The sequence below is a fragment of the Varanus komodoensis genome, unplaced genomic scaffold (genome assembly GCF_004798865.1).
Source record: "Varanus komodoensis strain SLA01 unplaced genomic scaffold, ASM479886v1 scaffold14_1, whole genome shotgun sequence".
Classification (NCBI taxonomy): domain Eukaryota; kingdom Metazoa; phylum Chordata; class Lepidosauria; order Squamata; family Varanidae; genus Varanus; species Varanus komodoensis.
Genome location: NW_025335438.1, coordinates 12322684 through 12342599, shown reverse-complemented (window position 1 = coordinate 12342599; position 19916 = coordinate 12322684). Strand labels below are relative to the sequence as shown.

Genomic DNA, 19916 nt, shown 5'->3' with positions numbered 1-19916 from the left:
GGGCTTATTGCAGCCACTTTACTGTTTGTTGTTATTGTGTTGATGTATTATTTATCTTTGATTTTAATGTATTGTTTTGTTGTTTATTTGTGCATTTTGATCATGTAAATGGCTCAGAGAGTTGTTTTGACTGATGGGCGGTATAGAAATTAAATAAATATATAAAATTAATAAAAATAAAAACCTGCTTTCAGCTGGCATCTAGACCTCTTTCTTTGTAAAAGTACTTTTAAAATTCTACATTGAATAGACCTAAATAGCTTTTTACTATAGGTTTGCCTCTGGGACCATCACTGCTCTGGATTCCATCATGGCAGATCCTACCCCATATATCAGTGGTTGGATAATGGTTAGTTAGAGGTTTCAAGCCCATTCTTTGTTACATTGCCAAACAACTTCACTGCAAAATCCTTGGTGATATCTATTGAAGAAAAAAAATGTGACTAAATAAAATAGCAACCTCTCTAATGATTGAAACAACCTACACAAGCAGATGTTCACATAAGAAAACACAGCTTAAGACAGGACTTAAATATGGGGAGTTGTGTATCCCTTTCTCCAGTTTCAAAGCTCTAAATAATTTAACACATTAATCCAAAGAGTGACTGGCAGCACAATTCTGTATAGTAAGCTGCACAGAAGCCTGTTTGCCTTCAGCTCAGAAATTATCAAAGAGTCCCCTCATTTCTGAATGCTAAAGTCCATGGAAAAGCTTTTATCTGCTGACCAATCACAACATGTAAAATAAATCTGAGGAACTTGCAAAGTCAGCCCCAGGGGAGGGAAACAGAGAAGGAAAATTCTTATGTGATTCTTTATTGCAGCTTGGCGCATCATACAGTAAGTTGAAACTCCACCTTATATCATTATGCAAAACATGAGAACAGGTGCTCTTCTCTTATTTCTGTGTAAATGTGCTGCCCTTGGGAGCTGAGGATGTATTATTTGTGCAAATGTTCAATTTGCACTTGATTGTTTAGGACCTCCCATTACTATTCATCATCCTGTTTTCTTCTTTCTCCCAGGAGTTGCAGAGTGACAAAGCCTTGTGATATGTTCTTTTTTTGTAGCTTACCTATGGTGATGTGCTGTGATTGACAGAAATGTGCTTAGAATTCAGTGGTACACAGGGGATCCACTAGTGAGCACATGTTTTGTTCTCTTACCTTACCTTTCTTTTGAGCCTGGCAACAAGCTCAAACTTGTGCTGAATTTTTGAAAGGAACCTCAGAACTTGGGCTGAATTTTTGAAAGTTCTGAAATAGTGAGAGATGGCCCATTGCTGCTGCTGCTATATTACTACTACTACTACCTTTGTGACTTTCTGATCCTTTTGAAAATTGGGGAAAAGCTTGTTGGACTTGTGCCGAGCTTTGAAAAGTCTGGTAAAACAGTGAGAACTTTTGCTGCTGTCCAAGTCAACAAAACTTCTGGGAGATTCCATCTCAACAACTGGGAAGGAGGGCAAGGATTCTGGTTAGCCACAAAACCTAGCATGATACCACAATTACGGTCCCTCCTGTCCAGGGCAGAGTCAGGATCAATAGGGAGCACAAAGTCCAAATTCTGCTTGGTTTTTAAGTCCAACCAAGCTTCGTGACTCCAGGCATCATATACTCAATATAGTTTTGCACCAGTGCCAAGAGGACATTCTAGTCCTATAATGGAGGCTAGAAAGCTGATTAATTTGCCCTCTCCAGTGACCCTCCCTTACTGCCTGCTCTTCTTTTTCAGGTGCTGAACGCAAGCGGATTTATGTCCAATTCTACCTTGTTGATGTATGGAATTACACCATGTTTCAAACCTGTAGTGGCCCAACACTTTACCCACTATATCAAAATACCCACTAGATCTAAAGGCCTGGTTTGATAATCACAGTGGTTGAAACAAGCCATTGTGCACATGCCAGGTATGTTCTGGCCAGAAGTAGGATTTCTTCCCCTCTGATCAGTTCCATGAAAACTGTTTGAGGGGACAGCTGATTAGGACAAAGATAAATTTAACCTCCTTGTCATGAATGAAACATTCATTTAACTAGTCAATGTGAATTATTCAACCCAGCTTTTCCATCATCTATGGATGCCTCAAAGTATATGCATTTCTTTTAATTAAAGGAGCAGAGGTGGCATGCAAGGTTCTTCAAGTTCTATACTTACCACACAGCTGAAATTTGGGATAATTTCATACTTATAAGAGTATGGATACAACAACATTTGGGCATATGCATGAAAAGACAAATAAGCTTTTATTTGCTTCCGGTGTTTGCGAAGGAACTGAGCTACAGCCTTAACTTCTGGCTCAGATTCTGGGAAAGGACCACAGTAGGTGTCATCACAGGGGTGGAGAGAAGCACCTTCATCTAAGACAAGGAATGATAATGCACACAACATTAAACTGGAACTTAAAATATGCTTGGGCATATGCCATGAAAATGTCTATAAAATTGTTCTGGTGAGGCTCTGTTTTGACATGTATTCGTGACAGATAAAAATAAGCTTGCTTGTACCAAAAAAGGATGGAAGGGATCCCAAATTATACAGAAGATACTTCCAATGGGATCAGTTGTGAAGAGCAAAACACAATAGTCAATTTGAGATGCATAACATTTTGTCAGTAGGGACAAGGTATTCTACATATCAAAACTTACTATTCTCTTAACAACTGTTTAAATTAAATCATTCTGGATGTTTGCTGCAGTAGCGTCAGTGCTTCAGAATACTCATTTAAATAGCAAAAGTGATTGGACCTTTAATTTGATCCAGCATGTCTCTTCTTATTCTTATGTGTATTATGAATACAGGAATGTGGTTGTTGTGAATCTCAATGACTAACCACAGTTTAGTGATCATGAGATTTACCTGGTTTTGGATCTGGAGTTTGGCATTGTCTTTAAACATGGTTAGAAATAGCCAGAAGTATGTGAAACGGACTTGTGTTTCAACATGATAAATGCATATTTTCAGTAGCTCTGTATAGGAATGACCACTTCACTTTTTGTTACAAGAAGCTTATTAAAAACTCTTTTTCATAAATATTATTTATGAAAGGCATAATAAGATCCTTCAGCATTAAGGGGATGGGAGCCAGAATGACAATTCTTAATAGTATGAGGTATAATAGGATTATATAATTTACTCAATAGATAAATATTAGCTCTTATTGTGGTCAGAAGAAAAATTCTGGCAATAGTAACTGTGCTGTATGACATAAGGATACCCCTTCATGCTCAACAACAAGAATTTTCAAAGAGCAAAGATGGGCAAGTTGTGAGCAGGGGAGTGCAGATAACATCCACTGAACAGAAAACCATAAGCTATCTAGCCATTAGGAGCATCCTGTTTTAATTTCTTGACCTTTAATGCCACAGTCCAGACGTTTTCAAGGTTCCTATCTCCAGGTACTCTTTCCATGCTAACTTGTTTGCTAGTGACTCTAAATCTGTCATGAAAACCCTATGTTTTCTGAGCAATGTTACTGGAATCATATTCAATCCATGTAAGTCTGGCCCACTGGAATTCACACTGGTTTAATGTGAATACATTTCTTTGGTGCCCTCTCTGCTTCTAACTCATGTGACCAGCTGGGGCTGAACTGAGTCTTGATTGTCTAAATAAAACATGCCAGAACTTGGTCTTCCCACAGTTTCCTTTCCAGATAGTCAATGCTGCTAAATGTTGCCACTATTCCATTATACAGTAAGCATGACATTTAATTTTTTTAATACATTTTTACTATTTTCAACAGCAAAACTGTTACAGTCCTTTTATTACAGAGCAACTTCAATGGTTTTTGCAGGAGATGCTATTAGGAAGGGAATTAATAGAGCATAACATGGATGGAGAAGACTTTTCCAGTACTGTGCCATGATGTGTATGTCCTCTATAGCCCTATTCATGTATTGTTCACCTGAGGAGGTCCTATGTAGTTCCGTCCTGCTGATCTCACTGAAGTACCCCTATTTTTGTTTGACAGATATTTGATGATATATGGATTTATTGTATTCGGTAGCTATTCATAAGCTTCTGGAAGCATGAATCCTATTCTTCTAATCGGCATTTGTTTAACCACAGGGGACCAGCACGGCCAAGGTATTGTAGTGAGTGAAGTCAACTGCCACTCTTGCTGGGCATCACTGGGTCACCATGACTGGGACTCTGAAGAAGGTGGTGGTGGAGGAGGGTACCTTTAGAAAGTGGAGATGGGAGTTTTAGGAGCTTGGGAAAAGCCACAGTGTTGGGAACATGTTGTATATTTGGTTAAATGCAGGTTTAGCAGAGGTAAGCATTAAACAGTGGGATTAATTAAGAGACTGTTGCTTTCATCTGGATATGTTAGAATCCATACTGAGCAGCTTAAAAAATAAAATTTAAAAGGGTTGATTTACTTACAAACAATCCATATGTGACTTGCATGAAGAAGCCATGTTGGAATGTTCATGCAGGATTTTTTACTTCATTGCTAGCTGGTTAGCTTAAAGAGGAGGGAAGGGAAACACATGCTTCTCTGGTCAGGGTGTCAGGTGGGGGGGGTGAGAAAGAGAGAGAAGGCAAACGGTCGTGTGACCTTTTGCCTTTTCAGGTGAGGCAGGAGGAGTAAAGGGACAGGAAGGACATAGTTCAAGCAGAAAGGTCAATCTCATGTTGTCTATTACAGTTACCCCTTCCCTCCCACTCTGGTTAATGGACAGAACCATGCAATGTTAATGCAGACAGTGTTACATATACCTAACACAGAGACCTTTGGCAGAAAGTGGGCATAAATAAATATGTTTAATTCATAGTGTTTGTTTTGCTGTTGCTTTAGGACCTTTCTCTACCTCCTATTGCATTATGGTAGATACTGTGATATGAAACAGTAAGACAGTTTATATCAGGCTGAAAAGTTATGCTATGGGTACCTCTGTTCACTTCCATTTCCCACAATTTCCAGGTTGCAGTTACATGATCTAATTAGAGCCTGTGCTTCCAAAAGTACCATTTTCTTCTGACAGGTATCCTCTGAGATGTCATAAGTTACACTTGTCTAAACATATCTAGTTATATATTCTGTAATATTGTCAAGTAGGTCTGTTAGCAGCTCTTCAATATCACTGGCAGAGGTCTTTCCCCAACTCACCAACTGAATTCATTTTAAGCAGAGATGCCAATAATCAAACCTGGTATCTGCTTTCAGTGCATGTGATAAGAATATAAGAAAGTCATATTGCATCAGATCTAGTCCAGCATTCTATTCACAGAGTACACAGTATTCCAAGTGTGGCTGCACCATATATTTGTACAAGGGGAGTATGGTATTTGCAGTTTTATTTTCAGTTCCTTTCCAAATTATGTGTAACATGGAATTTTCATATCAGCCACATATTTTCATTGAGCTGTCCATTACAACCCCAAGATTTTTTTCTTGGTTAGTCACTATTAGTTCAAAACCACCAGAACATAAACGAAATATGTTTTTTCCCCAATGTGCATGATGTACCACTGAGTTCTGATCCCACAAGACCTGCTCCCAAATAAAGGCAGCTTAGATTTGTAATCAAATTTGCTAATTTTAAGTCAGTCATAAAATGACAGATACAATGAAATGAATAACTTCACCCATGTCATCATGGGCTACAAGAATTCTTCTTGCATTCCATACAGAGCAAAATGCAACAAAAGGTAAGCAATGAATGCATCAAGGTCCTTATGCCAGAAAAGAAGGGAAACAGAGCTGACACAGAAATGTTGCCTTAAACAAAAAGTAAAAAATCTTCAGTGCCAGAGAAGGGCAAACAAAAAGTAAAAATAGGTTTTGTGCTCAAAACAAACCTGCCCTCAAGCACCTGTTAAGAATTTCAAGGCCTGAAAACTGAATATGGAACCAAGACATCTCCATGAGAACAGTGAGTGAAGGTTTTTAAAACAGGTCAAGATAATATAAACTCTGATTTCTCTGTTCGTTTTTTCATCTCACCAAGAAAGGCAATGTAAGATGACAAATGTTCAAGGGATTCAGAGCAAAAACTTCCCAAGCTCCAATTCTGTCACTATTGTTGGTTTTCTTCCTGTCCTTGGGCAAATATATGGCCGTTTCTTGTCTCCCTTTTGCTGCTGAAAAAACTATTGACATCAACTCTGTAAAACTACTGTTGTGAGGATCAGCTCATTGGAAGCCAGAAAAAAAAGCACATGGGAGTACCCTCTGTGCAGAGCAGCATGAATGTGTGTCCTGATGGTGTGCGAGGTAACATAGGCTGAAAAGAAGGAATGAATTCCCAATTTGGGCTGGAAACCTTTGATGCAATAAAAAGGAATACATAGTTGAAAGAGCCACCCAAATGCATGTCTACTCTTCATGTTTTAAAAAGGCAACTGAGTCTGAGGTTTAAAGAATGTATTCATTTCATTTTCTTTTACTTTGTCCAACAGAGGATAAAGCCTGAAATGCTACAATCTCTGGAAGAGTATCCCAAGGGACATAGGTTGCTTTGGATCTCACCCTGCGAGGGCAGAGTCTGCCAATGGATAACATGGTTTTTCTGCCTCAGATATCAGTGGAACTCTCTCTGTGTGTGAAAGAATAACGTAGACCAGAGACATTGAGATAGATTCACCAGACAGTTTTTTTTCCTCACCATGAGGCAAAAGTAGGGGACAGCTTCTCAGTTTCTTTAGGATACAATATAAATCAATTAAACATAATCTAATTAGAATTGGTCATTGACTATGTTAAAGCCTTTGATTTTGTGGATCACAACAAATGGTGGCAAGTTCTTAAAGAGATGGGAGTACCAGACCATCTTATTTGTCTCTTGAGAAACCTATATGCGGGTCAAGAAGCAACAGCGAGAACTAGACACGGAACCACTGATTGGTTCCAAATTGAGAAAGGAGTTCGGCAAGGCTGTATACTGTCGCCCTGCCTATTTAACTTATATGCAGAGCACATCATGAGAAAGGTGCGGCTAGATGAATCACCAGTTGGAATTAAGACTGCTGGGAGAAATAGCAACAGCCTCAGATATGCAGATGATACCACTCACATGGCAGAAAATGAAGAGCAACTAAAGAGCCTCTTGATGCTGGTGAAGGAGGAGAGCGCAAAAGTTGGCTTGAAATTCAACATTAAGAAAACTAAGATCATGGCATCTGGTCCTCTCACTTCCTGGCAAATAGATGGGGAAGAAATGGAGGTAGTGACAGATTTTATTTTCCTGGGCTCCAAGTTCACCACAGACGGGGACTGCAGCCAAGAAATTAAAAGACGCCTGTTCCTGGGGAGGAAAACTATGGCAAATCTAGACAGCATACTAAAAAGCAGAGACATCACCCTGGCAACAAAAGTGCGTATAGTCAAGACTATGGTTTTCCCAGTTGCAATATATGGCTGTGAAAGCTGGACCATAAGGAAGGCTGAGCGCCAAAGGATTGAGGACTTTGAATTGTGGTGCTGGAGAAGACTCCTGCAAGTCCCTTGGACTGCAAGGCGATCAAACAGGTCAGCCCTAGATGCCCTGACTGCTCTTTAGAAGGCCAGATCCTGAAGATGAAACTCAAATACTTTGGCCACCTAATGAGAAGGAAGGACTCCTTGGAGAAGAGCCTAACGCTGGGAACAATAGATGGCAAAAGACGAAGGGGACAGCAGAGGATGAGGTGGCTAGATGGAGTCACTGAAGCAGTTGGTGTGAGCTTAAGTGGACTCCAGGGGATGGTGGAGGACAGGAAGGCCTGGAGGACTGTTGTCCATGGGGTTGCGATGGGTCGGACATGACTTCGCGACTAACAACAACAACAAAAATTAGAGCTGGTGTATAGCAGTCAAGAGACTGAACTGAGAATCAGGAAACACTGAGCTATGCCATGGACAAAGCAGTGAGGTCAGACAAGCCAAACTCTCATAGGCTCTGTCACCTCATCTGTAATATGGAAAGTAACAATACTTACTTACAGGGTTGTTTTAAGGATTGCAACTAAATCATGTAACTAAATGATACACATATTTTATTGCAAGACCATCCTGAGACCTAGGTAGTAGCTGGAATATAAAAGTTTTAAATAAATACACAATAAACAAATGTCTTAAACACTAAAAAATACCCTGCTGTTTCATTCTTTTTTGCTCTTATTGATCTGTTTACCACTGTTAGCTACCTTGTACCTCAATAATGATTATTTGCAATTATGCCATACACTTTGTGCCTTAAACTATCCTGTGAAGCCCACAAAATGTTGAGGCTGGAAGGAAACATAGCAGAAATCAACAGTGTGATCTTGAAAATCTTTGACTTAAGCCCCGTTGGGTTCAGTGGGACTTCCTTAAAGTTAAATATGTACAAGATTCCAACCTACATGTCAGAGAGCAAAATAAAGTTGCAAGGCCTGAACTACAACTCTGGAGGAGAAAATGTAGATAATACTAGAAAAGAGTTGAATTCAATCCTGGCATAACTCTAATAGAATAAGCATATCTCTAACCGTATATATTCACTGCTTAATACACTGGATAATAAAATTGTTTGCTGTTTAAATTCAAGCTATTTCTTGACTTACCACACCATTTCACTTTCCAATTACGATTAGCATCTACGCCATGGCAGTGGAACCTTGAATTCTTTGATCTTGTTTTTCTCCAAAATCGATCCTATTTTCAGAACATGAAAATACGAACTATATGAAGGTAAAACTACATCATAGACATTTAACAAATCTGTGTATTCCAGTTTTTTCAAGTACATATCCTTAAATACATAAATAAAAAGTTTTATATGAGATACTAATACCTTAAAATTAAGAAAATACTTACATGGGTCCAACTAAAATGGTATCCATCCACATTAAAAACAGGCATGATATAGAAATACAACTGATTTAGCATTCTTCTCATGGCTGGATCACTCTGATATGTTTGAAGAGCCTATGAAGTGATATAAAAAGTCATTCGAAAGAAATGAAACTTGAACAATTTTGCATTATTTGTATTTAACCCATAGGAACAGTCTTTCCCCATCATTCTCCAAACTTTTTGCAGGATAATCTTGGTCTGAAATGAGCCCATACATTTTTTGGCTTTTGTTTTAAAGAGGACAATAAGTTTCAGAGGGCAATTTTCAACACAAAAGCAGAATAAAGGGAGAGTGCTAACCTTCTCTCACATGGTTGCTACCCTCATGTTTGCTTTTTGAAAAAAGAGATATGTGAGTAGTCCCAAGTCACAGGTAGGGAAACTCCTTCTTGAAGATATGCCTATGATGACAATATCCAGTGGCCCTCAATAGTTACTTTCTGGGGAGGAATAATGAGAGTAGGCTATAGCCTCCATGTCCTGCTTGAAGGCTTCTTAGAGGAAGCCTGTCATTCACTATGTGAAACTAGGTGCTGAACTAAATGGATCTTTGGTCTGATCCAGCTAGGCTGTTCTTTGTTCTGAAGTTCCTTACGGCCTTCCTTATGCTTGATGCTCAAATTGCTTTTCCTTTAAGATATTCTTCTTGCCTTTAGGATAGGTGATTAGGTAAAGTGCCCCAAACTGCTTTATCCAGTTTTATGTATGAATTTTGAAGGAGAATATATACACACACCATTCAGAAATGGGGGAAATGGATGCTGTATCTTTCATACTTCAGCTGTCAATAGGTTTACAAATCATGTAATGTTAGATCAGCAGCAGCAGCACTACCACCATAACGTTTATATGTTTGAGGATGAAGCCTCATTCCTGTAGACAGCTTGAGGAGCTAAGCTTTTGCACAATTAAGCTTTGCTCTTTACTTCTTCCTGGATTTTAATACAAAGCTTTTTGGCCCAGTATTTCCAAAAGCTGCAATATTTCTAACAAATCCAGGTAAAGCAGAACGTAAACATTCTTTTCATGTAGCAAAGTTAATGTAATAATAAAATACCAGCTTGACCTTATTAGTTACTATTTTCAAGGTATATAGAGAGTAGCTTCTGCATACCCTGAAGTGAATGATCCTGCCTCACCTGGAAGCTAAGCAGGGCTGAGCCTGATTGAAATCTGGATGGGTGACTTAAAAAGTTGTGAACCACTCAGAGCTTCAGCTAAGGGTGGTACAGAAAAGCACCACCACTACTACTACTACTAGTAGTAAGTCATAGTAGTATATGGAGCTTAAGAGTGCAACTGCCATTTATACATGAGGCATCCTGCTACAGAATTTGCTGAGACCCAGAGACTGAGGTCCAGGTCAGAAGTTAATATAGGATCCCTGTACATGTGATGCTACAATATCTACCCAATCACTAATTCACTGATGGGGTGGGGAGGGAGAAAAAGGGAGTGAGCTATAATTTGGTGGGTTCATCTGGTCAACTGTCCCCACATAGCCCTGTATATTTTGTAGGCACATGGGATAATGCCATTGGGAAGCGGCTCTTCCTCCCATGGCCCAAGACCCATACTGCTCTGGTAAAGTATGAAAACTGAAACACTTCTGATGGGTTTGATAGTATACTTTATTACCATCTTGCAACATGGATTCCTGCTTCCTGTTTTTCATATTCTACTGCAGGGGTACTGAATGTTTTTCAGTCTGAGAACTAAATTCAATTTTGGAGACTTCAGGAACCATATTCTAGTGGTGGATGAGGCAGAAGACAAAACTATCCAGGACTGATGCCAAAATACTAAAATTCCAACACATATTAGTTCCATGCTCTTACTGCCAGTAGCTAAATGCCTAAAAGGTGTTTCCACATGGCACCATGGTCCAACAGGAGTTCCATGGTCCAACAGGGAAAAGACTTTAGCATGGTGGTTCCATTTCTGTGGAAATCCCTGCCTCTAGAAGCCAGGCAGTCACCAATATTGTGTTGTTTCTGGCACCTTCTGAAAGTATATTTATTCCAAGAAGCCTTCTTCAGTTGTTTTATTGATATTCTGTTTTGATATTGTGGTTTTTTATTGTTATCTTTTTGTTCTTTTTATGTTGTTCACTGCTGTGGAATCTGCATAGATATGGAATGTTATACAGGTTGTAAATAAATAAATTTCAACTTTTTAGAATGGGGGAAAATGCACAAATGCAGCGCAACCACCAAATTGTCAACAGACAGGAAAAGGGGTGGAGGCAGGAAAAGGAGCGTTATTATCCCAGAGTCCCTCAGGAACCAGACTGGGAACTATGAAAGGCCAGATTTGCCTCATGGCTTGAGGATGTGCACCTAAGTTACTGGGATAGCATGGAAACAGACCAGTGGGAAGCCCCTCCCATTCTACTAAATCTGATCCTGGCCTATATTAAAACATAAAATAATAATAAGATAAAAATTTAACAATCTGCAGACAGTTTGCTCTACTGCAGGCATGGAAGTATGAACAACTGTGTGAGTTGAAGGTATCGAACTGATTCTTCATGGCATACAGGAATAGATGTTCTTCACAATCACCCCATACAAGTAATATATGACAAGAAATAAGAAAATCTTAATGCATTCAGAAGTGTCTATGCACTGCTGATTAATAATTTCATAGGTCTGGTGCGGTTTGACAATCTTCATGCAGAAGCTGCTGTGGTGATACAGTTCTTTATCATCATGTTTATCCAAATGCATTAGTGAATTCAGTCTTATTCTAAATTGAATTCAGTTATAACTTCTCAAATTTTTACAGAGGAAATGAAAAGCAAATTATAATAAACATTTTAGATATTTTTAATATTAATAACATGGTGCCATGTTGCATAAAGCAGATCGTATTTTAAACTTGTTGCAGTGAAATCATGGATAAGGTGGGAAGTAGAAAATCTGTCTTGCTTTTCATAGATTTGTAGTACTGGCAGTTATGGAATATTGCACTTTCTGAAAAATGAACACAATTGTATTCATTCAAAGGGAATGCAGAGACATACACTTTCTATGAAATAGGATACAGATTTATTTTGTTTGCTAGCAGGAACAGCACTCATCTGAAACCTCCAGCAAAGATGCCTTAAATTGATAACTCATGTTATACATAGACAATTTGTGATTATCCAGACTTCAGGCTTGTTTTTCTAAATTATCTGACTATTGTTTTATTGCTCAAGATCACCTGGACTGCTGCTTTGCTATTCTAACTCATTCAATTATTACTTTGTAGATCTCTTTTGTAGATTTTGTATTTTACCTGTTGCACTGTTTTCAGATTCAAAGGTAAAGATGAGTGTATAAACAAAAACAATAAGCCCACGAGCATAGCAGAGCAGAGGTGTGGGCTGCCCAGAGCTATTTATAAACGCATGCTCGATATGCCTCACTGTGGTGGCAGGATGGAACTGCAATCCATCTTTTAAAAACATGCATAACATACCACTACTGAGAAGCATCATAGGTATTTCAAGCGTTTCTCTCCCTCTCATAACTCTCAAACCCAGGGTTATGCCATGAAGCTGATTGGTGGGAGGTTTAGGCCAGATAAAAGGAAGTACATCTTCCACAGAATCTATAGTTAAACTATGGAATGTGCTGCCATGGGAAGCAGTGATGGCAGGATGCCTTTAATAGGGGATTGGACAGACTCATGAGGGAGACTACTGACTATGTGCTTCCTCCTTTGGCAGAGGAGGAGCCTGGACCAGAGGAGGTCTTTCACCCGTCCTGCTTGAGGGGTCCTGTGGGCAGCTAGTTTGCCACTGTGTGTATGGATTGCTGGACTAAATGGACCTTTGGTCTCATCCAGTATGGCTTTTCTTATGTTATTATGTATTCATACATTTATTACATTTCCATTAGCCCTTCCTTTCCCCAGGGATATCAGGGAGCATGCAAAGCTCTTCCACCCCTTCCACCTGATCTTCACAACAGCTCTGTATTACAATGGCTGTAAATACAAGTAATTATCAGCATTAAAACTGCAATTAAAATCATGTTTATACAACTAAATGGTGGCAGGGGGGTGAACTGGAAGATCTTTACAATAATTTTAGGTCAATTTTAAGAGTAAACTTCTGTCAAGTTTCTCAAACGCCCTTTAAAGAATGTTTGGAAATTTCAGTGAGACTATTGAGGGGGCAGGTTATAGAGAAAATCTGATCTCCATATGACATCATAGCCAATGGTTTTTGGGCCATTTCAAGGCATAGTCAAAGTGCTTGTTATGGCCTACATACTCTACATGACTTTGAATCATGTTATTTGAAAGAATGCATTTTTCCTGACTAGGTTTTGAGATCGCCAGGAGAGGCTTTTCCATCTGTCCCAATGACATCTGAAGCTCATTTTGTGGAAACTTTAGAGAATGCCTTCACTGTCTATGGAATTCCTTGCCAAGAGAGGCCTGAATAATTCTGCCTCCAAACTGATTTGTATGTGTATACATACTGAAACTGGTTTAAAAGTATTATTTGTATTGATTTTTAATGGTAGTATTTTGTATTTGTATTGCTGTTCCGTTGTATTGCATTATCCTTCTGTTATTGCTATTAACTGTCTTTAGCACCATTTGGTAGAAATGTAGAATGCAAATTTTACAAGCAAATAAAATAAGGGAATGAAAGTGATTTGTGCTTCTGCACTCTCTGCCTTTCAAAATAATCAGTTAAACAACGACCTCATGCAGTCCCTTGACTGCATGTTAAAAGCTCATGGCAAAACTCAAGAGTAGATTTTTGCTCAGAAGTACCTTGATCAATGTCACCTTCCAAAGATTACCAAATCAAGTCCTGTATCAAGAGTTTGGACAGTCACTAAGACAATGGAGTTATATCAGCCATATCCATCTAAGACAGGATTAATAGCAGATGGAATTTCACCATGGCTGCTAAGAATACTTTGATGGATATTTGAAGTTTAATGTTTCTCTGACAGACACAGGCACCTACATTCTAATTTGCCATTACAAATAGACATCAGAAATGAACTGATCCTTGTCATAGAAGCATATTGTAAATACTGGGTAAGAAATTCCTAAATTTTGCAATACTGTAGGTAAATCAATCCTTACTTCTTTCACAAACCACTGGCAAAAGGCTGGGCCAATCCATTCCCTTGCATGGATTCCACAGTCCATCCAGACAGCTTTCTTATAAACGCGTGTTCTTTTGCCTAGCTGTAACAGTAAACATGCATAAATAAGGATAAGAAACAAAGGCCAGGAGCAAGAGTTGTGCAGGCTTAATGGACATGTGCTGTAAAAAATTGCCAGTGCAATTTTGCTCTTTGTTGAACTTTTCATGCAAACATTTGACTACTGTAAATGGTCGCTTATAGTTTCAAAAGTAATTGACCATGCTGTTAGAGATTAAATCCACCAATGGACAAAGGGAAATAGTTGAATTGCTTTTCCTTCATAACAGCCTCAAAAGAAATTTACATCTGTAATTTTTATGGAGGCTTTTAAAAGAATTGGTCAAAGAAATTAGTTTGCATATGTTGCCAACAATGAAAACCAGGAAGGAGGGAAACTCACTAAGTGTGAGACTGGGGCTGTTACCTTATTGTCAATCAGATAAGGAATCCTCAAAATAAATAAGGAAAAAGGGGAGTCAGAACTAATTTATTTGTGAAAAGATGCAGCTGATGTAGAGCAGTGCCATCCCTGAGTCATGGAAAAAGTAGGAAGCCTCCAAAGAATTCAGACAAGCCTTTTGATAACTTGGCACTACCAGCATGTAGTAAGGAAACAGGGATGGTTGTCAGTCAACTTCAGGAACTCTTGGATGAGACTAATTATCTGGATCCATTTCAGTTGGGGTTCAGGCCTGGTTTTGGCACAGAAACAGACTTGGTTGCCCTGTATGATGACCTATGCCAGGAGAATGACATGGGGAGTACTTCCCTGTTGATACTCCTGGATCTCTCAGCAGCTTTTGGTACCATTAACCATAGTATCCTGCTGGGGCAAATGTCTGAGTTGGGAGTGGGGGGAACTGCATTGTCATGGTTCCACTCCTATTCGAGTGGTGAATTCTCCAGCATGGAGTTGCTCAGGGCTCTGTTCTGAGCCCCATGGTATTCAACTGAGTAGGGTCATCCAGAGTTTTGGAATGTGTTGTCATCAGTATGTTGATGAGATGCAGATCTATTTCTTCTTTTCACTGCCATCAGGTAAAGCTGTGAATGTGCTAAACCAATGCCTGGCTATTTCAATGGACTGGATGAGGGCTGACAAACAAAAACTCATTCCAGAAAGATTGAGATGCTGCTGGTGGGTGGTTTGGTTGAACATCTCATAGGGGAACATTCAAACTGTTCTAGATGGGCTTGCACTTCCCCTGAAGTAACAGGTTTGTAGCTTGGGGGTGTTCCTTGATCCATCTTGATCATTCAAGGTTCGGATGGCATTGATGGCTTGGTGTGCCTTCTACCAGGTTTGGCTGGTGGGCAAGCTATACCTCTATCTGGACAGAGACAGACTGGTTTCAGTACTCTACCCTCCGATAATCTCTGAATAGGATTACTACAATGCAGTCTAAGTGGGGTGCCACTGGTGCTGAATGTGACAGTCAAATTTATAACCAGGACCCACAGGTCCAAACATATAAGGCCAGTTCTGGTCTGCTTGCCTTGGCTGCCTGGATGCTTCTGGTCTCAGTTGAAGGTGCTGGTTTTAATTTATAAAACCTCATACAGTTTAGGATTTTAGTACCTATTGAAGTGCCTCTCTCAACCTCAATCTACCTGGACAGTATCTTTGGAGCCTTCATTCAAGTGCCAATTCTGAGGGAAGTGCAGAGGGTGGCAACAAGGGGGAGGGTTTTCTGTGTGGTGGTCCCCATCTATGGAATAACCTCCTTCCTGCAGTTCAGCTGGCACCAAATCTGTCATCTTTTCTGCACCAGGTTAGCACAACCCACTTTTCTTAGGTTTTTAAATACTCAACCATTCAGGGAGTAAGGAGGATCACCAGATGTTTTGCAGAGTCACTCCTTTTTTCTTGGTATTATCTGCTTTTATTATCTATTTTTAATTGTTTAAAACTTTCTCCCCTGATTTTATGATATTTTTACTGCATTTTTATCATCTATTTTTGTGGATTGTGTAAACTGCCCAAAGGGCTTTGGCTGTGAGGCAGTACAGGAATGAAATAGTAATGATAATAATGTATAGAACAATATGTCAAATAAGTTCCTTTAGCAACATATAGGACTGGGTAGCATTCTATAGAAGTGGTACTTCTGAAGCAATGGGCAGGAATTTGGATCTTTGAATTAGCTCCTGTGAATCTGTGGCTTGCAAGTCAGCAAGAAGTGAGCAAGCCTGGATAGTGGCAGGAAGGTGTTTCGCGAGTCAAGGAATGGCTGTGATGCAAATCATCTGAACCAGAATGATTGGACTTAGCACAGCCTTTGGTATTACCTTTGCGTGTGCACGTGCACATGCGTGTGTGTAAAGGGCAAGAAAGCAGCCTTCTACTGAATCAGACCATTAGTTTAGCTAGCTCAGTACTGTCTCCAAGTTACAAACTTTCATAACCCCAACTGGAAAAGCCAGGGACTGAACTTGGGATTTTCTGCATGCAACATACATGCTCTGCCACTGAGCTACAGCCTTTCTCACAAAGAGTTCCTGTCCTTTGTGAAATAAAAAGCATGGAAGAATGAATGCTGAAAATGCCAACAGGCTCAAGAGTTCTAGAATCGAACAAAGGGATGACTCATATTTCATCAAGGATACCAAAGGATGCAAAAGTCATTCCTACTGGTTTTGGTTTAATTTTAGCCTTGAGATGGTAGACTGGCTGCCACCACAACCTGCTGCTATTTGGGCAGATGCAGTACTGTTATGAATCATGAAATAAGTTCCCATGCTAATACCAGTGGCTCATATGGAAGCAGTTATTGCAGTAATATTTATTATGGGACCAACTGGCTTTTAAAATACTCACAGAAAATGTATCTGACTGTATATTTTATCTTTTTTTTCTAGGCAGCTAACCATTGACTCTTATATATTCCCATGACTTCACTAGTATTTTACCAACTAAAATCTACCTTTAGCACAAAAAGTGGTCTTCCTTCATATGACTTGCCCACACAGAACATGTGAACAAGATCTGAATGAGTTTTGTTCAAATGATACATCCAACTTTGAATCTGGGAAAGAAAGAAAGAAAGAGTAGGATGTGTGAACACATTTGAATTATTTTTCTTCAGCAGAGATATCAAATACCGCAATGATATACTAGCACAATATGTTGATAGCTAATTATTAATGTATCATTTATTATATTTCCATACCACCCAATAGGCAAATCTCTCTGGGTGGTTCACAAAGAAAGCAACTGATACATCAGTTACAATAAGTTAATCTTCACAACAATAAGCAAGCCAAGCTGTTCCTTTCACTACTACTAACATTACAGCATTTCAACTTTGTTACAGAATAGGAAAAAAACAATAACAACGTAGTATCAATTACTATTTATCAGTAATGTGCAAGGCAGGATCAAATAAAGCTTTCTAACACATTCAGGGATCAGTAAACAATAGACTGCAAACAACTCCAAGAGTATAAAGAGCAGAAAGCAGAATCAGCAGCCGATCACTTCCCTGCTCTACTTTCTCACCCTAGTGCAGTTCTCAAGGCTTCAACAGAGGCCATGTAGTAGCATTTAGTTTCTTTCCCTGTGCTCTAGGTATTCCCACTACTTCTAAGGAAGTCATAAGACTTTTTCATTGCTTATTAGAGTTGCCTATCTAGGTATTTTTTTAAAGATACCTTATTTTAAAGGCTCTTATAAAAACAAAAAGTAATACAAGCCAGCTATTTCTGTGGTCTCTTCCTATTCAAGGATAAGAACATGCACTCGCAAATATGTGACATGCCATTTTAATGTTACATACTTCTTCCAGTGAATGATATACTTCATAGCTGTATCCTGATAATGATCTCCGGTTTCTAGATAACCTCGAACCACTTTGCTTTTCTACTGCTTTTTGCAGATCAGATATGAGGACTCTATGTCAAAAGAAAGAAACTTCTCTGAATGCAGTAAAAGCTCACAGAAAAAATATTATATTACCTCCATTTTAATGGTAACTCCCCAGACTACAGTTAGGTAAAATGAAATAACAAGTATTTAAACAGATTTAGAATGCAATCCTATAGCCTCCTGATCTTGTCTGGGGTAGGGGGGCACAGAATAATTTGGACTCTCAGATCCAGGACAGGAAGGGGAAGAGGGGTGGGGGCGTGGCTTTATAAGTCAGGGAAGGGATAGGATGCAGTGAGATAGAATGCAGCACAGATGGGGATTCGGTAGAGGCAGTCTGGGTGAAACTTAGGGGTTTTGACAGGGAAGGAGACCTGACACTGGGGGTATGTTATTGCCCTCCAGGTCAACTTGAGACCCTGGATGATGTCCTTACAGGTCAGGTTCTAAGGATACCTCGGGGGAGAGACACAGTAATTATGGGAGATTTCAATCTCCTGGATATTAGTTGGGAGACTCATTCGGCGGTGACAGCCAGGTCACGTTGCTTCCTAGAAGCTATAGAAGGAGGGTTTTTCACACAGAGGGTCCGAGAGGCGACGAGGGGGGGAAACATCCTTGACTTGGTCTTGACCAATAGGGAGAAGCTGATACAGGAAGTACAGATTAGGGGAGCTCTGGATGTGAGTGATCACTCCATCCTTTGCTTTGAGATCAGAGGACTGGGGACGTGCAGCAGGTCAAGCACTAGAAGCTGGACTTCAAGAGGGCCAATTTTGGCCAACTGAAGGTCAGACTGGGGAAAGTCTCCTGGGATAGGTTACTGGAAGGTAAGCAAGTTGAGGAGGGGTGGATAGCACTCAAAAGGGAGGTTTTGGAGGAGCAAGCCTTGACGATACCTCTAGTCAGTAAGCTGGGAAGGCGGAGGAGAGCGCTGCCATGGATGCGAAAGGAGGTGGTTAGAGGGATTAGATGAAAGAGGAACCTCTGTAGGAAATGGGTACTGGGGGAAATAGACAAAAGGGTATACCGGGAGGAGGAGGCCCAGATGTAACAGATGTAACAGTTCTAAACCATGATGCAACAAAACCGGTGGACTTTCAGGAATGAAAATCCATGCTTACATATACTGGATGCTCGCTTGTTGCAGGTAGGGTAGAAGAATTTGTGAATTGTTCCTTGATACACGGACATCTGTAATGGCACCCTTGGAAATGTAGGAGATGCTACCAGGCTGCCACAGGTCCACCTGTAGTGCAGGAACCAACCTGTAATTCATATTTATTCAGTCTAGATTGCAAACATCTGTAAATATAATATATCAAGGGCCATTTTCCATTGATGTGCTATAAAAACATGATCATCCCTGAATTATTAGTGAATAATATGTGGTTCTTATTGCAGCCTGAGAAAAGTTTACAATTTGAATGTTAGGATCATTTTAGCTCCATTTTTAACATTAAAAATTAATCCTGAATTAGACAAAGTGGAATTGCTTCAACCTACTCTTTCATCATACCACTTACAAAAACATTATGCTGAAATGTGTCATGTTAATTAGTGTGGCAAACCCAGAAATTCTTTGTAATATCTTAGTTTTCAACCCTTATGCTTTTCTGCTCACTCTACAGTCAAGCAGATTTACAATGCAATCCTGTACTTATCTAATCTGAATTGTCCCACTGAGTTTTGCAAAGAACAACCTTAGCCCCTGAATCTACAACTATTTTATATAACAAGATGTTTCCCAGTTTTTCAAATTGAGAAATAAACTTAATCACAACCAGACAATACTTGGGTACATTGTATGATACAGATTTATTATGCCATTATAAATCAGATTTTGGTGTTTTTTCTTATCAAAATGTTTATTTGTACATAAAAGTAATACTGGTCCTATGTTATATATTATTGCTTCACTATAGATGAAGCTATAGATGCTATATTGAGGAAGTTAACTTGGCTGTATTGTTACAAAGTACACATGTAACATGTACTATCGGCAAAACATTTCTTAGGAATGTTATTATATAATATGTGTGGTAAGTATAGGTGCAGAGCAATGA

General features: G+C 39.4%; 1 protein-coding gene across 1 annotated transcript in view; it reads right to left on the bottom strand.

The window, feature by feature from the left end:
• The window catches only part of CPA6 (carboxypeptidase A6), a 49178-nt gene that overhangs the window by 8841 nt on the left and 20421 nt on the right, over positions 1–19916 (bottom strand). Inside the window, exons 3-9 of the mRNA XM_044424190.1 lie at positions 18975–19099; positions 17762–17876; positions 16910–17011; positions 13921–14025; positions 8785–8895; positions 8532–8622; positions 2157–2359 (exon numbers count right to left, since the gene is read on the bottom strand). Coding sequence (XP_044280125.1) covers positions 2157–2359; positions 8532–8622; positions 8785–8895; positions 13921–14025; positions 16910–17011; positions 17762–17876; positions 18975–19099 — 852 coding nt within the window. The remainder of the gene's footprint in view (positions 1–2156; positions 2360–8531; positions 8623–8784; positions 8896–13920; positions 14026–16909; positions 17012–17761; positions 17877–18974; positions 19100–19916) is intronic.